The sequence below is a fragment of the Spermophilus citellus genome (genome assembly GCF_964194105.1).
Source record: "Spermophilus citellus genome assembly, chromosome: 7".
NCBI lineage: Eukaryota > Metazoa > Chordata > Mammalia > Rodentia > Sciuridae > Spermophilus > Spermophilus citellus.
In genome coordinates this window covers 148,753,753-148,777,659 of record NC_138188.1, presented here as the reverse complement: position 1 = coordinate 148,777,659, position 23,907 = coordinate 148,753,753, and the positions used below count along the sequence as shown (strand labels likewise).

The window sequence follows — 23,907 nt, the reverse complement described above, 5'->3', positions numbered from 1 at the left end:
TGGTATTTTTTTTATCGAGACAGTTTTGTTCTCAAATTTATAGAATAGTTTAGGGAGCCTTAATATCTGTTAGCTAAGAGAAGTATCTCTACTTGTTCCCCCATTTTTCCTCTTTTCTTCATAACATTGAGCCTTTGATAATTTTTATTTGCAAGAAAGAAAAATTTATATTTTTAGATGAGAGCTTTAGAGTTTGTTCCCTTTGATTTTCACATATCCATCTCATTTGATAATAATTTTGCTTCCAATCCAGAAAAAAAAAAAAAAACTTTTTCCTTTCTCTTTTCTAATTGCATAGGCCAGTAACTCCAGAATATCGTTCAACAATAGTGATGAGTGTGTACATTCTTGTTTTGTTTTGCTTTCCCTTGCTCTACTGGCATGCTTTCATTACGTATTTAATAAATAAAACATTTTATCAGCTTTCAGAAAAGATACCAGACAGTTTCTGTATTTTCCAATTCTGGATTTTCTTTACTCTCATTCTTTGTACAATTAGCTTGAACCCTGAAAATTCTCTTCATTTGTTTTGAGATAAAAAAAAAAAAAAAAAAAAAAAAGTAACGTTCTTTATCTATTGCTTTTGAAGGACAAAATAGTGCTAGAGGGCAGGCAGGAAAAGGAGCTGGTTAAACACCATAGCAACAGCCCAGGCAGAGGGTTAGAAAAAGTTCCTTTAGGACAAGGCCGTGTCCTCAGTCGCTCTACAGAAGGAAGCACAGCATCGTGGGGAGGAGTCGCGCCACCCCGCCCTCTGCCCCCTGTTAGTGCCACCCGCGGAGATGAAATGTGAGCCTGGGTGGCCCGGACGCCAGAACGGCCGCCTCCCTCAAGTGCAGTGGGGAGGGACAAAGAGTCCTCAGCCCCCAGCGCGACGGGTCCTGGCCACCGCGCCCCAGCCGCGAGTCCCGCACCTCTCACGCCACGCGCAGACAAGCTCTCCTCGGAGGTGGGCCGGGCCATGGCCAGGTCCCCGCTTGGCCGGGCTCTCAGGAGCACTGCTCTCTCCGTCTGACCGCACTCCATCCTCCCGTGACCTCCAGTACCGCGCGCTCCTTTAACTCCAGCCTCGGTCCACACCGTCCGTCCGTCCGTCCGTCCTGGCGCGCAGTCTCGGGCCACCGGCTTGGATGGACGCCCTGAGGCTGCCCGGGCATCCAGGGGTCTTGCTTCCGAAGTTGGTCCTGCTTTTTGTCTACGCAGGTCAGTGAGAAGGTCAGGCGGCGGGAGAAGGTCAGGGGTCTAGGGACTGTGATCAGGTCGCCGTCTGGGCAAACGCCGGCTGGGCAGGACAGAAAAGGACCTTTGTAGCCAGCAGAGCTTGTGGAGTCCCCGCGAGGCGACAGCAGGAACCAGCTCGCTTGAGCCCTCTGCTCGGCCTTTTGTTTTTGTATTTTTGATTTTTTTTTTCTTTAACTTTTCTAGTTTGCTTTTTCCCCCTCTTTTTTCTCTCTGCCAAGCAACTTGGAATCCACATTCCGGTACTTAGGGGATTTCACTCTAAGCAGGACAAAATGTATCAAGGATTCAAGGGAAATCTGGGGCGATGGCGGGGACTAAGGGGTAATGGGAAATCACTTTCAAAAAAGCATCTGAAGCAAAGAAGTACTGCTAAATTTAAAAATAATGGAATTTGGTGAATTTCCCATTTTGTTATGGGTAACTCATGGCCCCTTCTATCTCCCACTTTCTAAATATTCCGTTTGCTTTTTTTTTTTTTTTTAGAAATAAAAAGCCTTACACTTTTGCTTTTGCTCTTTAGGAGAGTCACAAGTATTGAAAGCTAGACAATTGAATGCTCTGACTTAAACATACAATTTTTGAGAGGCATGAATTCACCCAGAGTCTAATCTGTTTTCTTTGATGTGGTTAAGCACTTGTATGTGAAGGGCATCTCATTTTCCTCTTTCCATTTACTCTTAGTGAGAATTGCAAATAATTAATGAAGCAAAGTGGGTTTTCTTGTTTTGTGATTGATACAGAGCCCTAAATGGCCTTTCATTGGTTATTCAAGTAGAAAGTTAATTACATATGTGGTCCTTGCATCTGTTTGGTTCACAAAACTGTGCCAGCAAAAAGCAAGTTCTTTGTAAAATGTTTTCATGTCTCTAAGTTCCTATGACAAAAATCAACAGTCTTACCCATGACCTTGAAATGCTAAGTATATGAATAACATTGCAATTTACCTTTTAAGATTTAAAAAATTCTGTCATTGGAATGAAGATGCTCTTCTACTTTGTTACCTGAGAACCAAGGGAATTGAATTCCTTATCCAACTTTGACAGAAAGGAGTCAGAATAACTTTAATAGAAATTTTTGATCTGTTTATTAAAATGCAAAACTTGTTTTATTGTAGGGGAAATGCTGACTTTCTAATATAGAAATTCATAGAAGTAGAAAAGTCTACTTCTATGAATCTAACATTTTAATCTGATTGCAATATTCATTTTATTTAAATCCTATGAGGCTTTTCATATTTGATGGAGTATCAATTGCACTCATGTTAGTTTTATTTAAAAATCTCTTTATTAGTTCATTGGAAGCAATGATGATTCTTTCTCCTCCTCTGCTTATCAAAAGAAAATAAAAATACGAAAATAATAAACAAATGAAATTTGCTTAATCCTTGCTTGCCCTTACTCAGCCACTTCACTGAACCAGGTTTTTCTTATTCTTGTGTGTATTTTATGCCCTTGGTGGACTGAAAGTTTCTACTTTGCACCCCTGTCCTCTTCCTCTACTTTTCTCAATGCTAGGTCTCCAGTTCCCCAGGACTCAGGAAACCAGCAAGGCTGGCCTGCTGCAAGGTTGCTTCCTATGGATAGCTATCACTCCTTCTGTTTCTCTGATTCTCAATCTACCTAGTAAACTACGAAGTAATTGCAAGCCAGTACTAGGTTGTCTTTCATAAGAAATATTTAGTTAATGAGTTCTTTGGTGTTGATTCCTGAAATTCTTATTTCAAGGACTTTTTAAGCTTGCCCTATTTATTGGAAAATAAGCACAGGTCATGCTCTGAATTTTTTCTGGGCAAGATCTTCAAAGAATAGAGAAGCCCCAGACAAAAGGAGATGGGTTATGGCATATAGTGGGAACAAAGGCATAAACAATGAACTGGATATGTTCAATGATGGATAATTCCATTTGGTTAGAACTAAGGTATAAAATTGGAAGTGTCTGTTGGGGCTAGATGCCAGAAAACCACAGAAATAAAAATATTCAAACAGTGTGGTAAATTACCAGTTTCTTGGGACAAAAATCAAAGTAGATAAACCACTTATCTTCTGAATTATTTTCTGCAAAATGAATGCATTAAACTCCACCTTCCAGGCCGGCACGGTGGTGCACACCTGTAATCCCAGAGGCTCGGGAGGCTGAGGCAGGAAGGTCTCGAGTTCAAAGCCAGCCTCACCAATGGAGAGACACTAAGCAACTCAGTGAGACCCCATCTCTAAATAAAATACAAAATAGGACTGGGGATGTAGCTCAGTGGTCAGGTGCCCCTGAGTTTTATCCTTGATGTCTCCTCCCCCCTCCTCCTCCAAAAAAAAATCCATATTCCATGTGGTTTTGCAAATAACAGCAAGGTTTCTATACCTGAATTATCATGGTTTACCCTCAGGTCACCTTTGGAAAATACCCACTGTAGTGTTTATATTATTGTCCTACTCCCACTGCAGGCTACAAAGACAGGATTTGGTCAAGATTTTACCTTCTGGGCCACAGCCAGTGCCTTCTATCCCCTCCCTTTCCTTCCTCTCTTGTCCTTAGCTATAGCTTGCAAATGCCATTTGCAAGCAAGTGCTTCAAGCCAGATATGGCTTTTCCTGTACTGCACATTCCTTAAGGAGGGGTGCAGGGTGAGTAGGGGAACCTTCTTCCACATCATGCCTTTAATTAAAAAACCTTTGAAGAAAGTTTGAACTGGCTAATTTTCAGGGATATTAACTTGGATATTAGAAGTGATATTATTTATCTTCCAAGGACAATTGGAGTATTCCATTCTCTCACAAGTGAGAAAATGACCCTGTACAGTCCAGAGTCGGATCTTCATAAAATTATCCTCACAATCAATCAGAGAAAGCAATTAACATCACAAAATGAGCTTTAAGGTATGATTGAAAACTCAGTTAGGCAAGGTCATGATTGTGACTGTATTTGCCCTTTTCAGTAGTAGCTTAATTCTGGGAAATAGACAAGAGTACTGGAAAATGCCATAAAAATAATGGACAATGTGTGACATGATCTAGATGTTTACTGCAGGTATAATCCAGTTTCTTGGCTACAAGATTTTGGGCTTGGTTTCCTGTAATGTTGGCTCAAAATATTTTGATAACACCATGTTCTTATGATAGTAGTAATTGGAGTGCAATGTTAGTAATTGAATCTTTGATATTCATGGAGAACTTTAGAGGGTTTCACTGCCCTGGGCATCATTCAAAAGGCACCTGTGAATTTTCTTACATATTGGTATCTTCCTCTGACAAAATAGTGAGGACTTGGCTGTCTCTTGATTTTAGTGGTTTTTAAGAACATGAAGCAATGTATTCCTGCTAAGTCCAGAGATAATTGACAAGTCTAAAATTTTCAACAAATTGAACAGGCCTAAAAATGAGAGCTACAGAAAACTCATGGAGAAAATTATAAAATAAGTAGTCTCGAAAAGTGTGGTATCCATGGGGACTGGAGCTGTAGCTCAGTGGCAGAGTGCTTGCCTAGCTTGTGTGAGGCACTGGGTTCAATCCTTAGCACCACATAAAAATAAACAAATAAAATAAAGGCATTATGTCCATCTACAATGACAAAAAATATTCTTAAGAATGTGTGACATCCTTTGCAAAAAATAGTGATGGTTAATACATTAGCTTCTCCCTTGGATATAAATAATACTGTGTTTCTCTCTTTGAAATTTAAGAGTGGATTTCAGTAGAGTTACTGAAAACCTCAAGGTTCATAATTATTAATCTGTAATGTAGAAATAAAATTGAGGGAAAGATAATATGAACTTTCTTACTTGTTCCACAAAATTCATGCATTATTAATGAAGGTGGATGAGCTTTGAGACCTGAACACGTCCCTTTGTAAAGAACTATTTTAGCAAAGAGGGGATTTAAAACCAGTCTAAACTTTCTTTTCTAGATAAATGAATACAGGGATGTGTAGACAAAAATATAATGTTTTATACTTTAAATGTTATAACTCTTAGGAACAACAAAAATTTTGTATAATTTATATAATAATGTTATCTTCAAGGATTGAGTTGAAAATGACTCATTTCTTGATTCTTGAACATATAACTTAAATTATCAGACTATTTAATGTTTTTCTAATCATATACCTGAAATTCACACATCCATTATAATTTATTTTACTGGTTATAACTCAGTGATAATCATAAACTGTTGGATATAAATCACTTCAGTAGAATAAAGAATTTCAAAAGCTAATGCGATTTGTACTCAATATTTCTGGTATAAATTTTACTTATTGAAGAATACATTGAAAAAGTAGCAATTTGGTTTTCTTGACTCCCACATATTCTTTTAATCCCCAAACACCCTTTTCCACTTTATACTTGATGTTTCAAAACTTATGAGTTCTTCCCTGTGATATTAAACTATTAATTATTCACAAATTAATTATCTGAGTGAACTCTTTGTATAACTAACTCATCACCTTCCACCTCATTTGTGTTTTGCTGTATGTATGCAAACTGTAATTATGAGGGTAAAAATAGGTGTTAAAGGAAAAACATATAATGCATTGTCATGTCAGTCATACATTGGTTTTAAATTGTCACTCTTTTGGTATGACCCCTTTCAGAAACACTTTCCATTAATTGAGGATGAGAATGTAACATCCTAAAATCAGAAAACCATCAATTAAAAACATAAGAACTCTGTTGACAAATGGAATGGCTGATTAGTTGGCTCATTCATTAATTTCTCCCTTCATTATCTCAGTGAATCAACACCCCCTACCAATGATTGTGCTTAGTGCAGGAGATTCAAGAATGATCTTGGCCTTTATCAGCCCGGAGTGTGACTATTAAGAAAGACTAGTTTAGACTCTTGCACATGTTATGGGATTCACAGCATGACCATGAAGATACAAGTGTACTGAAAAAGTGATTGTTGACCTACAAAGATATGAATTTGATTTCACAACCCTAACTGCTTTTGTGGTTTCTGTTGTTTAGAGGATTGCCTTGCTCAGTGTGGCAAAGACTGCAGATCCTATTGCTGCGATGGGACCACGCCCTACTGTTGCTCCTACTATGCCTATATTGGGAACATTCTCTCGTGAGTACTGCTCACATTTGGCAATATTGATGTTGTTGGGTTATGTTTTCAAGCATACTAAATTAAAGATACGGCTTAAAAAATTTAAGATCAGTTGCTTATTTTGATACTGGGGATTGAACCCAGGTGCATTTTACCACTGAGTTACATCCCAGCCCTTAAAAAAAATCTTTTAAATTTATTAATTAATTTTTTTGTGGAACTGGTGATTAAACACAGGTGCACTCCACCACTGAGCTTCCTACCCAGCCCTTTTTATTTTACTTTATTTTTTATTTTGGGATAGGACCTACCTAAGTTGCTGAGGATCTTGCTAAGTTGCTGAGGCTGGTCTTTAACTTGCCATCCTCCTGCCTCAGCCTCTCAAATGGCTGGAATTCCAAGTATGCACACCACACCTGGCCCATGTGGGAACTTTTGGTGTGATGGGGATGTTTCACACCATGCTGTGGTATATTAAATGACTATACATAAGTCAGTGCTTGGAACTATCCATTTACAATTGGTACATTTTATTGTAAAGCTGCCTCAAAATGGTAGATGAGAAACATAATATAATTGGTTATTAGCATAAAATCTTTACTGGAGATATTAATCACTCATCATTACCTATTATTTTGTATTATTTGACAAAATGGACAAGTTAGTATAAATTGAAATTAGAAAAGAGTTAAAAATGATAGTTTTAGGGTTGGAGATAAAGCTCAGTTGGTAGTAGTAGTTGCCTCACATGCATGAGTCCCTGGGTTCAATCTTCAGCACCACCAAAAAAAAAAAAAAAGATTGCTTTGTTTCTTAATTATGTGTACTAAATAATGTTTTAAGTAGATCTTATATAGTTTAAATGTTGTCCATGATATGTTTTCATCTGCTGTGATGAAGGATTTATAAGTCAACATTTGTTATTTAATTATGGCAGGTTTATTTTGCCATCCAGGTATTAATTTGTCTAATGCATCCAGTAGATATCAGGGGAAAGAGAGATTATGAATAAAAAGCTGTTGAGAGGGCTGGGGATGTGGCTCAAGCGGTAGCGCGCTCGCCTGGCATGCGTGCGGCCCGGGTTTGATCCTCAGCACCACATACCAACAAAGATGTTGTGTCCGCCGAGAACTAAAAAATAAATATTAAAAAAATTCTCTCTCTCTCTCTCTCTCTCTCTCTCTCTCTCTCTCTCTCTCTTCTCTCTCTCTCTCCTCTCTCACTCTCTCTTTAAAAAAAAAAAAGCTGCTGAGATACAAAATATCAATTCTCTACATAATACTCAGAAAACAGTTTCAGGAACAAAGTTTAGAGGCCAAGATATGAGTGAATAGTGTAAAAACAAACCACACACATATGCACACACACAAACACATCCACACACATTATGAAAACAGGTACCTGCAGGATGTGTTAAGTATTTCACCATAACAAGTTAAGAATGTATTTTAGAGCTGCTTCCAAACAAAGGGAAATGAGAAACCAGGACCTGCCTTCAGGATTGAGCTTTTGGAAGAGTGTGTGTCAGTCCTCTGCACGTTAACTGAGATAAAGAAGGTAAAGAATTAGAAATTAAAAATTTTCTTGAGTCAAAATCCCCATGGCTTTCAGATAGTAGCAGTGGTCTGGCTGCCGACCTCTTGTTTTGCTTTTCAAGTGAATAATGTTCCCAGTCTGCTTAACTCGTGCCCTTTGAAGACCAAGTGGAAATGGGAAATATTAGGCGCTAAGTCACCTTGCCCAGCTATTTTAGGGATGTGTCATTGAGCAGGCTTATAACACATCCTCCATTTCCTGAAAATAGAAAACCTGGAACCACAGAAACTTTCTAGAACCAACACTGGGGATCATATTCTTTTGAATATGACTTTTAAAAAAAGTCATACTTTCAGATACTTTTGAAGACCATGCACAAATGTCAGATCGAAATAAAAATAATATATGCAATTTAAGTATTCTTTGAAATGCAAATAAACTCTAAATGAATATTTGAATTTTCCCTCATGGAAGATTTGGTAGGAAAAGAGAGTTAAGCACATCTTCTACCTTAGAAAACTGTCAGAATGATTTTCACATGAATTTATCAGTTGCTGTTTACAGTTGTATATTTTTAGAATTTAAAGTAATTTAAAATCACTTATTAATAAATTAGAAATTTATTTTTGAGTAATCTCCACATGCCAGATGGTACTGTTTCAAGTGAAACCAGCAGATAATACAGATTTGGGGACTTAGGTTCAGAGATTCTGGTATTGTTTAGTCTTGTCTCCTGGCCCATCTCTCTGTCCACTAATTACATTGTGGTGTGCATAGTGCCCCTGTTTCTCACCTTATAGCTACTTGCACTCTGGTAAATATGCATAGAACATGTAATTACTTATTAATCAGAATATTTTTAAAATTTAAATTTACAAATGTGCTTTATGTGTGATTTACATTTGCAATCAAATCCATACTCTGATGATGCAGGCTCTAACTAATTTCACCTTTTGATTACAGTAAATCATTAGTTGCATTCATGTATTTATTTGGGTTATTAGGACCATGTACTCATTATGTTTAGGGAAAAAATAATTGTGTTTTGGAAAGGAAAATAAACACAGATGGCATTATATTTCAGGCAGTTAAAATTGAACTTTCTGTTCAAAATAGAAGCCATTGACTGTATCCCTTGCTAAACAATTTCTAGCCAAAAAAAGAAAGAGAGAGAGAGACTTTAAAGTGTTTTTCCCTACTGGATAAAAAAGAATGCGTTTTCAGGATTTCCAGTTATTGTTTAACATTTGAAAAGAGTTCTTAACTCCACCCAAAGCTTTATTTTATTTTTTTAAGTTGTGGGAGGGTGGGAGAGGTGCAGTAGTTAGAAAATAATCAATTCTAAGAATACTTCCAAGAGTCTCTTTCATGCACAATATTTTCAAATATTGCCATTTTGGAACTCAGAAAGTATGCTCTTCCTCTTTCAAGCATCCAGACCACATTCCTGGCCAAAAAAAAAAAAAAAAAAAAAACAGTTTAATGATCTTAACAGAAAGTGGTTATCACAAAAGTAATAAAGAAAAAAAAGCAATGTACAATAAAATGTTAGATATTTTAAATGAGTAATTTTATAATTAACTTTATTTTTCATTTATTTTCAAAGTAAAAATATTGGATGAGTTTAAAATGAGCTAAAAAACAGTAGAGAATATACTTTGACATATTTTGGACTGTTCCTAAGTTGGTAAAGTTTGGTTCACATGACTCTTCTTGCTGAGGCCACCCAGAAGCCAACCTAGTATCAGAGTTGAGAGATATTCAGCCCTTGATTCTGTTTACTTCATCTGATTTCACTCTTTTGCAAACTAATAATTAAGATTCACTTTTAAAGAAATTATAGGAGCCGACTTCCATTATTTTTTAGTTGAAAAGTTTTCTTTTACTCAGTTTCCCCCTTCTTTTAGGATATTTTCTATACCAAACATGAGTTACATTGGGCAAGTAAATTCAGGACCCACACCTCAATTTTGTTTCTTATTTCCCTGAGGAATTTTTAAATTTACTTCTGTCTCCTGAAAACCTTTCAAAATTAAACTTAAAAAATAGAATACCTACTTTTGGTCCTTCCAGTCACAGATACTGACTTCTATATAGGAGAATAATGTTATCTTCCAGAATTTAAGAATAATTTTTATACTCATTGGCATATATTATTTAATCAGTTAATTATTTATAAATGCACATAGAGTGCCTATTGCCGGGGCATAGCTGGACAAAGTCTTGGGGTCCAAAGATGAATAAATGATACATCTTGACTTCTCAGACCTTGAAATCTCATAAGATAATGTAGCCAAATAATTTTTGAGGTAATCCATGAAGTGTTATTGAAGGACCAGAGAGAAAACAGCCCATCCTGCTTGTGTGTATGTGTCTGAGTGTGAGTGTGTATGTGTGTGTGTGTGTATGTGTGTGTATTTAGAATGAAATGTTTAGAGAAGCTTCAGAAAAGGCATTTGATCAGAGTTTTGAAGGAGGAGTAGGAATTTGTATAGATGCACAGGGAAAAAAGGGAAGTGTATTCCAGACAGAGAGGCTCCTACATACAAAGGCATACATAGAAGGAAGGAAGTGATCAGTTGGGAAAAACCCATGTTATTCAGCTTAGTTAAAGGGGGAGGTTAAAATCTGACTATAGCATGGGAATAACTGGGTCAGATACAAGATAGATTCTTTTTTAAAAGTTAATTAATTTATTTTTACATACATGACAATAGTGGAATGCATTACACTCATTATTACCCATTTACAGCAAAATTTTTCTTAACTCTCTATAAAGTAGGTTCTTACCAACATAATTTTATTGGCCATTCCTACCAATATTCCAAAGAAATAATTCAGTCTTTTTCTGATAAAACTCGCCATCTGGTTTATGCAGGAAGCATGCATTCCTAGACACCACTTAGAACCCTACACAAAGGTGAGCAGGCTCCAAGCTTTTATTTACTCCATAGATGAAAAGTTTAGAATGTAAACTTTGAGGTGTTAGATTATTTGGAAGATTTTATATGACAAATGTGCAACCTTGTAATTTTTTCTTAAATTTAAGAGATTGTTGACCAGGAGGACAATTACTTGAACATTTAGAAGAATTTGGTATGCTTAAAAATGAGAATTTGGGCCAAGTTGAGAAATAATCAATTTACCACCAGATTGATTCTCAAACATTCATTCAGCAACTCTTCTCCATGAAAGATGAAATACTCTGTGATGAACATGAAAAGGACATTTACATTTTTGCTGCTGATGGAATTTAATTGATATTTTCTGGAGTGTGGATCCCCAGTAAAGACATAGTGTATGAAATACTTTTTAAAATTGGTAGAAGTCAGGGGAAGAAACGGTGCATCTGAGTGGCTAATTACTGTTATATAATGGGACAAAATAAAAACAGGACTGTCCTATAAAGTATTGTGCCATGTGAATAAGAGAATAATTGAATAATTTTAAATATGAACTAGAATTTGACTGTTTTGGACACAGTGAGCCAGATGAAAAGATACAGGTTTTAATTCACTAACTCAAAAATAGATTTTAGCTTTTCTAATTTGCCATTGTGAAATGCTGATCTGTCTAAGGATTCTTCAGAGCACCATCTGGTCATCATAAAAATCCCCATGGGGGAAAAAAAAAAAGAGGAAGAACTAATAATGGAGATCCTGGTGGGATTAAGTTTCTTTTCTTTTCAATGAAATGTGAAAGATGTATTACCCACAGTTTTGCAAAGACAGCTAATAAATATCACAACTGTGATTTTAGAGCCAGGCTGTGCATGAAAGCAAAGCTGGAATAAAAGATAAAAGTTTCATATTTTCAAATGACACTTGAGTCCTATGATCATTAACTGAGTGTTCTGAATTAAACACAGGAGGGTACTAAAACACTGACAGAAACAATACATTTTAACAGAGCTTAGGCATTCATTAAACACATCATTTAAATTAAAATGATTTTAGCCTTAGACATGGGGAAGAAACTCTGAAGAGTACATACTGAGTGAATCAAAGTTTGTAGGATTTTTTTTGGTTGTTGTTTTAATAATGGCACAAAGATAAGTAACTAATATGATGTTTACAAAATACAAACTTGATTTGAAATGTACAATAACAGGTTTGATATAAGAAGAAGGCCAGGGGCTGGGGATGTAGTTCAGTGGTAAAGCATATGCAAGGCCCTGGGTTTGATTACCAACACCTCAACCACAAACAAAAGGAAGAAGGTGGGTGGTTCTCAGGAGACACAAAATCGCGTCTTATAGGTTATTTTCAGTAAGAAGAAATAACAATGTGTTGCCTCTAAAGCTTCTCTCCATCAAATTTATAGTGTATCCTAATTGCCTAACTCCTGTGGAAAACACAGTATGCAGTTGAACCCGTGAGGAGGATCTTTAACTTCAACATTAGGACCTGTAAAGTCTTCTAGGAGGAGAGTAATTTTAAGATCCAACTTGGATAGAAAAACAATTGATAAAATTCATCAGTCAGAATAAAACACTTAGGAAACTCAGAATATATATAAAAAATGTTTTAACCTAAGAGATATCTTTAAAAAACAGAACAAAAAATAAAACCCCACTTAACCTTGAACACTATGCTCTGTGGTAGGACAGTGAAACCCTTCTCTTTCAAGGTAGCAGTAGGACCAGCTAGTGTGTCTCACCACTGCTGTTCATCATAGTACTGAAAACCCTGGCAGGTGCAATCAACCCGACACATGTAAAGACAGGTAAGAGGAATTGGGAAGGAAGAGACTAAATTGCTGTTACTTGCAAATGATATGATTGTCAATACTCTTCAGGTTATAAAACTAATAATAGAATTCACTGTGATGACAGGTTACAAGGCCAGTGCACAAAAATTCATTTATCGCCATAGGCTAACAAGGCTGATTAGAAAATGTACTCTGTGTGTGTGTGTGTGTGTGTGTGTGTGTCTATGTATGCACTGTATATAATATACATGCATATATATACATAAATACAACATAAGAAATCTGATAATATATGCTTGCCATTTATGTAATAATCCAAATACATAAAAATTTCAAGGTATGAATGAGAAATCTAAAGACATTGAGAAGTACATATAAATTATGGATAGGAATGGTGTAATGATGTCAGTGCTGGGATATGTCACTTACTCCTGAACTATCTGCAAATTCCATGTCATTCAATCAAAATCCACAGGATATTTTTTATCAACTTTGAATGACTGGGCTTAAAACTTATGTGAGATAGTAAAGGGCCCAGAAAAGTGAGGATAACTATGAAAAAGAGCAAGATAAGAAGACATGCCTCTTAGACAGTAAGTTTTATTATAAAGTTATAGGAAATAAATTGTGCCATACTGGATCACAGAAAAACCAAAAATAATACAGAGCTTACAGATGACTTATACATGGGGGAGCTTGATAGGTAACACAAATAGCATTAGAAATCAATGGAGGTGGATGGGTTATTAAATAAATGATGCTAAAAGTATTAGCTACCCTTTGAATAAACATTAAACTAGATTAGTCCATTTCTCTGCATCCAAAATCCATTCCTATCGAACTAATTACATAAATTCAAAAATGAACTATTTATAATATTTAAAAAGGGGAATATTACAATATGTGCTTTATGTTTTAAAAAGTTGAAACAGAGAATTTAGAGTGTTTTGATCCTATGAAAATAATAATTATCTGTGTAGATATGTTTAACCTATACGTACTATAAAATGTATACATGTATGAAACATCACAATACCCAATTAATATATGCAATTTTTATGTTTTTATGTATAATATCAGAAAAATAGTTTTTAAAGCAAACAAAAAAAAGAAAGAATGGCATTATAGTGTCTGGATAGAAAGGTTTCTAAAAAATGAATAAACAAAAAGCACAAATAGTAAAAGTAGAGATATACTAAAAATCATTGAGCTGTACACTTTAAACTGTTAAGTTTTATGGTATGTGAATTATTTTTTTATTGGTTGTTCAAAACATTACAAAGCTCATGACATATCATCTTTCATACATTTGATTCAAGTGAGTTATGAACTCCCATTTTTACCCCAAATACAAATTGCAGAATCACATCAGTTACACATTCACAATTTTTACACAATGCCATATTACTGACTGCTGTATTCTGCTGCCTTTCCTATCCCCTACTATCCCCCCTCCCCTCCCCTCCCATCTTCCCTCTCTACCTCATCTGCTGTTGTTCAATTCTCTCCCTTGTTTCCGACCCCTTTCCCCTCACAACCTCTTGTATGTAATTTTGTGTAACATTGAGGGTCTCCTACCATTTCCATATGCTTTCCCTTCTCTCTCCCTTTCTCTCCCCCCACTCGTCTCTGTTTTATGTTAATCTTTTCCTCATGCTCTTCCTTCCTGTTCTGTTCTTAGTTGCTCTCTTTATATCAAAGAAGACATTTGGCATTTGTTTTTTAAGGATGGGCTAGCTTCGCTTAGCATAATCTGTTCTAATGCCATCCATTTCCCTGCAAATTCTATGATTTTGTCATTTTTTAGTGCTGCGTAATACTCCATTGTGTATAGATGCCACATTTTTTTTATCCATTCATCTATTGAAGGGCATCTGGGTTGGTTCCACAGTCTAGCTATTGTGAATTGTGCCGCTATGATCATTGATGTGGCAGTATCCCTATAGTACGCTCTTTTAAGATCCTCAGGGAATAGTCCGAGAAGTGCGATAGCTGGGTCAAATGGTGGATCCATTCCCAGCTTTCCCAGGAATCTCCATACTGCTTTCCAAATTGGCCGCACCAATTTGCAGTCCTACCAGCAGTGTACAAGTGTACCCTTTTCCCCACATCCCCGCCAACACTTATTGTTGTTTGCCTTCATAATGGCTGCCAATCTTACTGGAGTGAGATGGTATCTTAGGGTGGTTTTGATTTACATTTCTATGACTGCTAGAGATGGTGAGCATTTTTTCATGTACTTGTTGATTGATTGTATGTCCTCCTCTGTGAAGTGTCTGTTCAGGTCCTTGGCCCATTTGTTGATTGGGTTATTTGTTATCTTATTGTTTAATTTTTTGAGTTCTTTGTATATTCTGGATATTAGGGCTCTATCTGAAGTGTGAGGGGTAAAAAATTGTTCCCAGGACGTAGGCTCTCTATTTACCTCTCTTATTGTTTCTCTTGCTGAGAAAAAAACTTTTTAGTTTAAATAAGTCCCATTTGTTTATTCTTGTTATTAACTCTTGGGCTATGGGCATCTTATTAAGGAATTTGGAGCCCGACCCCTCAGTATGTAGATCGTAGTCAACTTTTTCTTCTATCAGACGCAGTGTCTCTGATTTGATATCTAGGTCCTTGATCCATTTTGAGTTAACTTTTGTGCATGGCGAGAGAAAGGGATTCAGTTTCATTTTGTTGCATATGGATTTACAGTTTTCCCAATACCATTTGTTGAAGATGCTATCCTTCCTCCATTGCATGCTTTTAGCCCCTTTATCAAATATAAGATAGTCGTAGTTTTGTGGATTGGTTTCTGTGTCCTCTATTCTGTACCATTGGTCCACCCGCCTGTTTTGGTACCAGTACCATGCTGTTTTTGTTACTATTGCTCTGTAGTGCAGTTTGAACTCTGGTATTGCTATACTTCCAGATTCACACTTCCTGCTTAGAATTGCTTTTGCTATTCTGGGTCTTTTGTTTTTCCATATGAATTTCATGATTGCTTTATCTATTTCTACAAGAAATGCCGTTGGGATTTTGATTGGCATTGAATTAAACCTGTAGAGAACTTTGGGTAATATTGCCATTTTGATGATGTTAGTTCTGCCTATCCATGAACAGGGTACATTTTTCCATCTTCTAAGATCTTCTTCTATCTCTCTCTTCAGGGTTCTGTAGTTTTCATTGTATAAATCTTTCACCTCTTTTGTTAGGTTGATTCCCAAGTATCTTATTTTGTTAGAGGATATTGTGAATGGAGTGGTTTTCCTCATTTCCATTTCAGAAGTTTTGTTGCTGGTATACAGGAATGCCTTTGATTTAGGCGTGTTGATTTTATATCCTGCCACTTTGCTGAAATCATTTATTAACTCTAGCAGTTTCTTTGTAGACCCTTTTGGGTCTGTTAAATATATTATCATGTCATCTGCAAATAGCGATAATTTAAGTTCTTCTTTTCCTATTTTTATGCCTTTAATTTCTTTTGTCTGTCTAATTGCTCTGGCTAGTATTTCAAGAACTAAATTGATTAGAAGTGGTGATAGAGGGCATCCCTGTCTTGTTCCAGATTTTAGAGGGAATGTCTTCAGTTTTTCTCCATTTAGGATGATGCTAGCCTGAGGTTTAGCATATATAGCTTTTACCATGTTGAGGTAAGTTCCTGTTATCCCTAGTTTTTCTAGTGTTTTGAACATAAAGGGATGCTGTACTTTGTCAAATGCTTTTTTGACATAATCATATGGTTCTTGTCTTTAAGTCTATTGGTGTGGTGGATTTCCGTATATTGAACCAGCCTTGCATCCAAGGGATGAATCCTACTTGATCATGATGCACAATTTTTTGATATGCTTTTGTATTCGATTCGCCAGGATTTTATTGAGAATTTTTGCATCCAAGTTCATTAGAGATATTGGTCTGTAGTTTTCTTTCTTTGAAGTGTCTTTGTCTGGTTTCGGGATCAGGGTGATGTTGCCCTCATAGAATGAATTTGGAAGAACTCCTTCTTTTTCTATTTCTTGAAATAGCTTGAAAAGTATTGGTATTAATTTTTCTTTGAAGGTTTTGTAGAACTCCGCTGTATACCCATCCAGTCCAGGGCTTTTTTTTTGGTTGGTAGTCTTTTGATGGCTTCTTCTATTTCTTCTTTTGTTATTGGTCTGTTTAAATTGTGTGTCTTCCTGACTCAATCTGGGCAGATTTTATGACTTAAGAAATTTATCGATATCTCCATTATCTTCTATTTTATTGGAATATAGGGTTTCAAAATACTTTCTAATTATCTTCTGTATTTCTGTAGTGTCTGTTGTGATATTGCCTTTTTCATCCCGTATGTTAGTAATTTAAATTCTCTCCTTCTCTTCGTTAGCATGGCTAAGGGCCTGTCGATCTTATTTATTTTTTCAAAGAACCAACTTTTAGTTTTTTCAATTGTTTCAATGTTTTTTTTTTGTTTCAATTTCGTTGATTTCTGCTCTAATTTTAATTATTTCTTGCCTTCTGCTACATTTGCTGTTGTTTTGCTCTTCCTTTTCTAGGTTTTTGAGGTGTAGTGTGAGTTCATTTATTTGTTGGTTTTTTCTTTTTTTTTGAAGAAATAACTCCAAGAAATGAATTTCCCCTTTAAAACTGCTTTCATTGTGTCCTATAGATTCCGGTATGTTGTGTCTGTATTGTCATTTGTCTCTAAGAATTTTTTTATCTCCTCCTTTATGTCTTCTGTAACCCATTGATCATTCAGTAACATATTGTTCATTTTCCATGTGATGTAGGATTTTTCCTTCCTTCTTTTATCATTGATTTCCAGTTTCATTCCTTTATGATCAGATATGGTGCATGGTATTATCTCCACACCTTTATATTTACTGAGAGTCGCCCTATGGCATAATATATGGTCTATCTTTGAATAGGATCCATGTGCTGCTGAGAAGAACGTGTATCCACTTGATGATGGTTGATATATTCTATATATGTTGGTTAAGTCTAGGTTATTGATTGTGCTGTTGAGTTCTATAGTTTCTTTGTTCAGCTTTTGTCTAGAGGATCTGTCCAATGGCGAGAGTGGTGTGTTGAAGTCCCCCATAATTATTGTGTTGTAGTCTATTTGACTCTTGAACTTGAGGAGAGTTTGTTTTATGAACGTGGCAGCACTATTGTTTGGTGCATACAAATTGATAATTGTTATGTCTTGATGGTGGATGGTTCCTTTTAACAGTATATAGTGTCCTTCTTTATCCCTTTTGATTAACTTAGGTTTGAAGTTGATTTTATTCGATATGAGTATGGCCACTCCTGCTTGCTTCCAAGGGCCATGTGAGTAGTATGATTTTTCCCAACCTTTCACCTTCAGCCTATGTATGTCTTTTCCTATCATATGAGTCTCCTGAAGGCAGCATATTGTTGGATTTTTTTTTAATCCAGGTTACTAGCCTATGTCTCTTGATTGGTGAATTTAAGCCAGTAACATTTAAGGTTACAATTGAAATACGGTTTGTACTTCCAGTCATGTTTATTTATTTATTTATTTTAGTTTGGCTAGTTTTTCCTCTTTGGTTATTTTTCTCCCCCTGTACTGAGATACCTCCCACTGTTAGTTTTGGGCACTATTTTTCAATTCCTCTTCTTGTAGTATTTTGCTCAAAATGCTTTGCAGTGCTGGTTTTCTGGCTTCGAATTCTTTTAGCTTTTGTTTATCCTGAAAGATTTTAATTTCATTGTCAAATCTGAAGCTTAATTTTGCTGGATACAGTATTCTTGGTTGGAATCCATTATTTTTCAGTGTTTGAAATACGTTGTTCCAGGATCTTCTCGCTTTCAAAGTCTGTGATCAAAAATCAGTCGTTAACCTAATTGGTTTATCCCTGAATGTAATCTGCCTCCTTTCTCTAGTAGCTTTTAATATTCTCTCCTTGTTTTGTATGTTGTCTATGTTCATAATTATATGTCTTGGAGTTGGTCTATTACTGTTTTTGATGTTTGGGGTCCTGTAGGCTTCCAGGATTTGGCAATCCATTCCATCTTTCATCTCTGGGAAGTTTTCTAGGATTATTTCATTTAATAAGTTGTCCATTCCTTTGGTTTGAACCTCTGTGCCTTCTTCTATCCCAATGACTCTCAAATTTTTTTTTTGAAATCCCATATCTCTTGGATAGATTGCGCGTGAGATTTAAGCATCTTTTCTGTGTTGACTATATTCTTTTCAAGTTGATAAACTTTGTCTTCATTATCTGATGTTCTGACTTCTACTTGATCTAGTCTATTTGTAATATTCTCGTTAGAGTTTTTAATCTGGTTTATGGTTTCTTGCATTTCTAGGATTACTGTTTTTTTTTTTTTTTTTTAAATCTCTGTCTCTTGGTAAAGCTCATTCTTTGCAGTTTGAATTTGTTTGATTAGTTCGTTTTCAAAATATACTTTCAATGCTTGGACTTGCTGTCTCATGTCTTCTCTAATATTCCGTTCCATCTGAGTTAGGTATGCCTTGATTTCTTTCTCTGTCCATGTTTCTGATGCTTCTAGGTCCTCCTGTAGATTTAAGTTGTCCTGCATTGTTTGTAGACCTTTTTTCCCTTGTTTTTTCATGTTGTTCACATTACTTTCCAGCTCTGTTTGACTGCTTTGTAACTGCTTTCTCCTATACATTTGTTTTGGCTTTGTATATCTCTGTTGTCTCTCCTTTGTGGTGGGAGATTATTTCTAGAAATGTTGGGCTTTATTGTACTTTAAAGATGATTCATTCAATTCATAAAAGGCTTCCAGGTTCTGTATGCATATAGTGATTTGTTGTTTGTTCTTAGGACTATATGTTTAGGTTAGGTGCTATGATGGTATGAGGGTTAGTATGTCTTGGCTACTTTAGAAGATTGCTCTACTGAAGGTGGATACTAACAGGCAATTGGATCAGGGTGTTGGTAGTAGCTAGGTATTTAGGAGACCTATAGACATCTTCAAGACATTCACCTATTTGCATTTAGACAATTACATGTAATGGAAGATGTAATGCTTGAGATGAAAGTTGGCGGGTAGGGGAATGAAGGTGCTCTTAAAAAGAAAGAAGGAGAGAGAGATAGATAGATTAGAGGAGAATGAAAAGAACAATAAAACTTGAAATGGGAAAGAAAGAGAGAAGGAAAAGGGGAGAAAGGAACAGAGAGAGAAGAAGAAAAAAAAATTGAAGTCTTAGAGATCCATTTTCTTCTCTTCCAGTAGGCGGAGCTGTGCCCTCTGAGAGGAGCTTCTGCTCTCTACCTGCCCCTAGCCCTGTAAGGCGTCTCCTGGGAGTCTCTCAGACTTGTCAGTCCAGAGCCGTTTCACTTCTCCAGCCCTTCCCCCCCTTCCTCCTGTCAGCCGGCCAGCCAGGTCCTGTTCACCAGAAGCAGTTCCCCAGAGATCTAGTTGCACTTGCAGCCCCACCACGTGTCCCATTTAAGCCCCAGTGCTGTGTAAACTGGCGGCTAAGACTTTGGGAGTCACCGCTGGTGATATGGGGGGTTGGGGGTCGGGGATCCCCTCTGCTTCCCTACAGACACGACCCCTGAGAGGTCCATGAAGTTTCCTGGCTGCTTGTATCTGGATGGGGAGGGAGTCACACACCTGCTAAAGTGGATTCTGCTGGGAAGGAATTCCGTTGGCTGAACTTCGATGATGTCACCTCTCTGCTATGGCGGGCCCCAGGCTCCTTGCCAGAGTGTCCAAAGGGAGGGGTGGGACTGGTCTGTCCCTGGTTGGCTTCAGTTCCCAGCTCGCTATTTCATGAAGGCTTGGCTAAAGACTTCTTCCTGCCAAGCTGCATCTCGGAGGCTAGCGGGACCCAGTCACGTTTGCTGCTGGCGGACGGGCCGGCAGCCGCGCCGCCGCGCTCGGACTGTGGCTGGCGGATCTGGACCTCTGCGTCTCCTGGCAGGGATTCGCTCATCTGGGGCAATCTGTTGCTTCAAAAAATCCTAGTAGCTCCCAGACGGTCTCTCTTCAGTGGAATTTTGCTAGGAGATTCTCCGTTGGTAGAATCTAAGCGTTATCTATGCGTCTTTATGACCCCATCACTGGGGGGGTATTGAAAAAGCTGCCTCTCCGCCCGCCGCCATGTTGGATCTTGGTATGTGAATTATATCTCTCTTTTTTTTTAAATGCTGAATATATAGGGCAACTGAATTCCTAGATAGAAGTAAGAGGAAAAAAATCCCCACTCAGAGAAGATACTGGTAATTCTTATGATTCACATAAGATTAGTTTCCAGAATACTCAATAGGAAAATGTGCAATTCATATATTAAAAAAAAAAAATACCTCATAGGGTAGAATACTGAAGTTAAGGCCATAAACATACAGAAGAGGTACCGCATAGCTACCTGAAGCATGGGAAGCCGTTAAAAACAATGAAATGCCTTCTCACACCCATCAGGGGGCTGTCCACATTCCATAATTCTGATAACACCAAGCAAGGTGGTCAAAGCTAAGAGGGTCCCCACACTGCCAAAAGGAGAACATAAACCCTTAAAAATACCTGGAGAGCAATTTGACCCCATCTAGTAAAGCTGAAGATGGCAACCCTTAGAACTTAGCAATAGTTCTTCATTATATCTTTCCTAGAAATTTTCAGACATGCAGGAGGAGACATTTGTAACATTTGTTGACATATTATTTAGAATAACAAAATACTGGAAGCAACGTAAATATCTACCAGAAGAGTGTGGATAAATAAATTACAATATATTTGTTCTATGGAAGAGGTAGGTGATTAAAATAAATCAGTGTAAATTAACATATCATTATAGTAAATCTTGAAAGTGTAATGCTGTGTAAAAAAAGAGTGAATTAAAGATGAATGTGCACAGCGTGTAACATAATTCTGTGTATTATTTATGGAAATGTGCACATGGTGAATGTGCAAATGTATGAAGGAGAGATGGGGTGCACATGAACTTTAGATTGCCCAGGACTTGAGGGGTGTCCAGGGATGAAGGACTTCATCAGGCACAGATGGCCCTGGGCAAACTGGGACAAATTAGTCACCACAGGGAGAAGCATAAGGCCACACAGTCTTAAATTGTGTAATATTTCATTACTTAAAAAATTGAACAACTGAATCAAATATTACAAATTATTAACATGTAATAAATCTGGTTAGGTATGCAGTTATTTATATGGTTTCTGACTTAATGGTGGTTCCACTTATGATTTTACTTTATGATGATGTGAAAGCAGTATGCAGTCACTAGAATAGTACTTTGGGCCAGTACCCTGACTCATCCCTCCAGTTCACCTATGGAGGCTAAGGCAGGAGGATCAGAAGTTCCAGTTCAGCCTCAGCAATTTAGCAAGACATTGTCTCAAAATAAAAAGGTCAGGGGATGTAGCTCGGGAGTAGAGAACCCCTGGGTTTAGTCCACAATACCATCAAAAAATACATGAAAAGAAATAGTACTTCAAATTTTGAATTTTGAACTTTCCCAAGCCAGTAATATGCAATACAAAATTCTCATGATGCTGGGCAGTGGCAACAAGTACCCCCTCTGATCAGCCATGCCATCCCAAGTGGAACCTATTGACGCTCCACGGTGTACTTCGTTTCCAGCATTTGGGGATATTGTGTTGTGTGCTTTTCCATCCCATATTGCCTACAAAATGCTCATCTATGAGAATACATGAGATAGTCACCACTTTGTTATAAAATAGTATTTGTATTCATTGATGTCACTTGACTCCAGACTAATATAAGTGTCCTGAGTATATTTAAGGTAGATTATGCTAGACTTTAATGTTCTGTTGGTTAGGTGTATTAGAAGAATCTTCAACTTGTGATATTTTTTTATTTATCATGGGTTTATTTGGAGATATATACATATGTGTGTGTGTGTGTGTGTGTGTGTGTGTGTGTATAAAACTTCATAACATCATTGTTGTGGAGCTTCTATGTTTGTAATGCATAATTTGATAATCCTTGTAACTAAAAAGAGAATAAAGAAATGAAAAAATTTGGATGATGGCTGTCATGTGATCACCTGGACACCTTGTTCATATACAGATTCTCATTTGGTAGGCTTAGGTGGGGCCTGAAATGCTGCACTTCTAATGACTCCCAGACCATCCTGGTGCTTACCATCGTGGTGCCATTTGACAGTGTCTTGTGCTACAGGATGAAATGATAGAAGAGACTGGGACATGTGTACTGAGATGTGAAAAGAACAAGTCCGCGTAATTTCTGAAGTTTCTGTTTGGGATGTTTGGGTGGATCACATGCTGAGAACTAATGGAGGATATGCAGGAGGTTCAGAGATGGGAATGGATTCTGTTTTGAGCATATGGGGGGAGGCTGGTAGACTATACATCAATGTCTGTGAGCCTTCACTGGTGGAATGCACCAGTCTGAAGCTGAGTAAAGAACACAGAGCAGCACGTAGAGACTTGGAAGTGAGGAGCTTAAAGCTGCTGGTGGAAAAGGAATGGGGATATGAATAAGCTGTTCTGAAGACAGGCAAAAGAAACAGAACAGCAAGCCAATGATGGAGCTCCAGGGACATTCAGTAGCATGCAGTGATGTCTTCGTTTTTCACATTTGGAGGCCATTTCAGCCTCCTTCACCTCTATCAAAGCTGATCTGAATACACCTACCATAGTGGTGTGGAAAAATATCCCTATTTTGTTTTATTTGTTTTTGTGTTTAATATTGCATAAAATATAAGTAGGATTCATTGAATTTCAGTTCATTCTGAATTGCATATGGTACCCTAAAAAAGCAGATTAGGTGATGGTCCATCTATATTTAATCTGTGGCTGAAGCAGATCACTTCATATCTGGTCACATATTCCAGGTTTTAGGGGTTCTTTTCATTAGATACAAATCACAGTTATTATTTTATAAGAGAATGTGTGTTTGGTGATGGTAGAGATTCTTAGAATGTAGAGCACTACTATCTACTTAATGTTTTCTCCATCCCAAATATTTAGAATATGTTTTTTTTTTATTCTTTGGAATAGCACTTATGGCCTAGGTATTATTATTTCTGTCTGTCAAAATGATGAGGATTGGGCTTAGAGTTAAGTGATCATGCAGTTGCACTCAGGTGTGATGGAGTGGGCTAGCATTTAAACATAGATGTACTTTCTGCTTTACCCACTGACTCCTGATAATCTGAAGGAGGTTTCAAGATGGGCTGAAAGAAGATTGCTATTGTTAGGAAGACCCATATCATGATTGGGGATAGTCTTTTCTTTCCTTTAGTATCTGGACTAAATTCCTTCCTATATGCTGCTAAGACAGTATCCCTTCTAGGCCATGTTATTGTTATCCATTTATCCAAGGTTTTAAGTTATGTGTCTGCCCTCTCCTGTTTATGTTCCACACCTGAGAGGACAAGGGAGCCCCTTTGCCAACTCACCATCCAAGCTACAGGGTCTATTGG

The 23,907-nt window shown here is 37.1% G+C and overlaps 1 protein-coding gene across 1 annotated transcript in view; it reads left to right on the top strand.

Annotated features, from left to right (window-relative positions):
- The first annotated feature begins 670 nt into the window (after positions 1-670).
- Positions 671-23,907, top strand: part of CYYR1 (cysteine and tyrosine rich 1) — a 123,227-nt gene continuing 99,990 nt past the window's right edge. The window contains exons 1-2 of the mRNA XM_081300703.1: positions 671-1,203; positions 6,200-6,302. Of these exons, the coding sequence (XP_081156829.1) occupies positions 1,131-1,203; positions 6,200-6,302 (176 nt within the window). The 5' untranslated portion in view covers positions 671-1,130. The remainder of the gene's footprint in view (positions 1,204-6,199; positions 6,303-23,907) is intronic.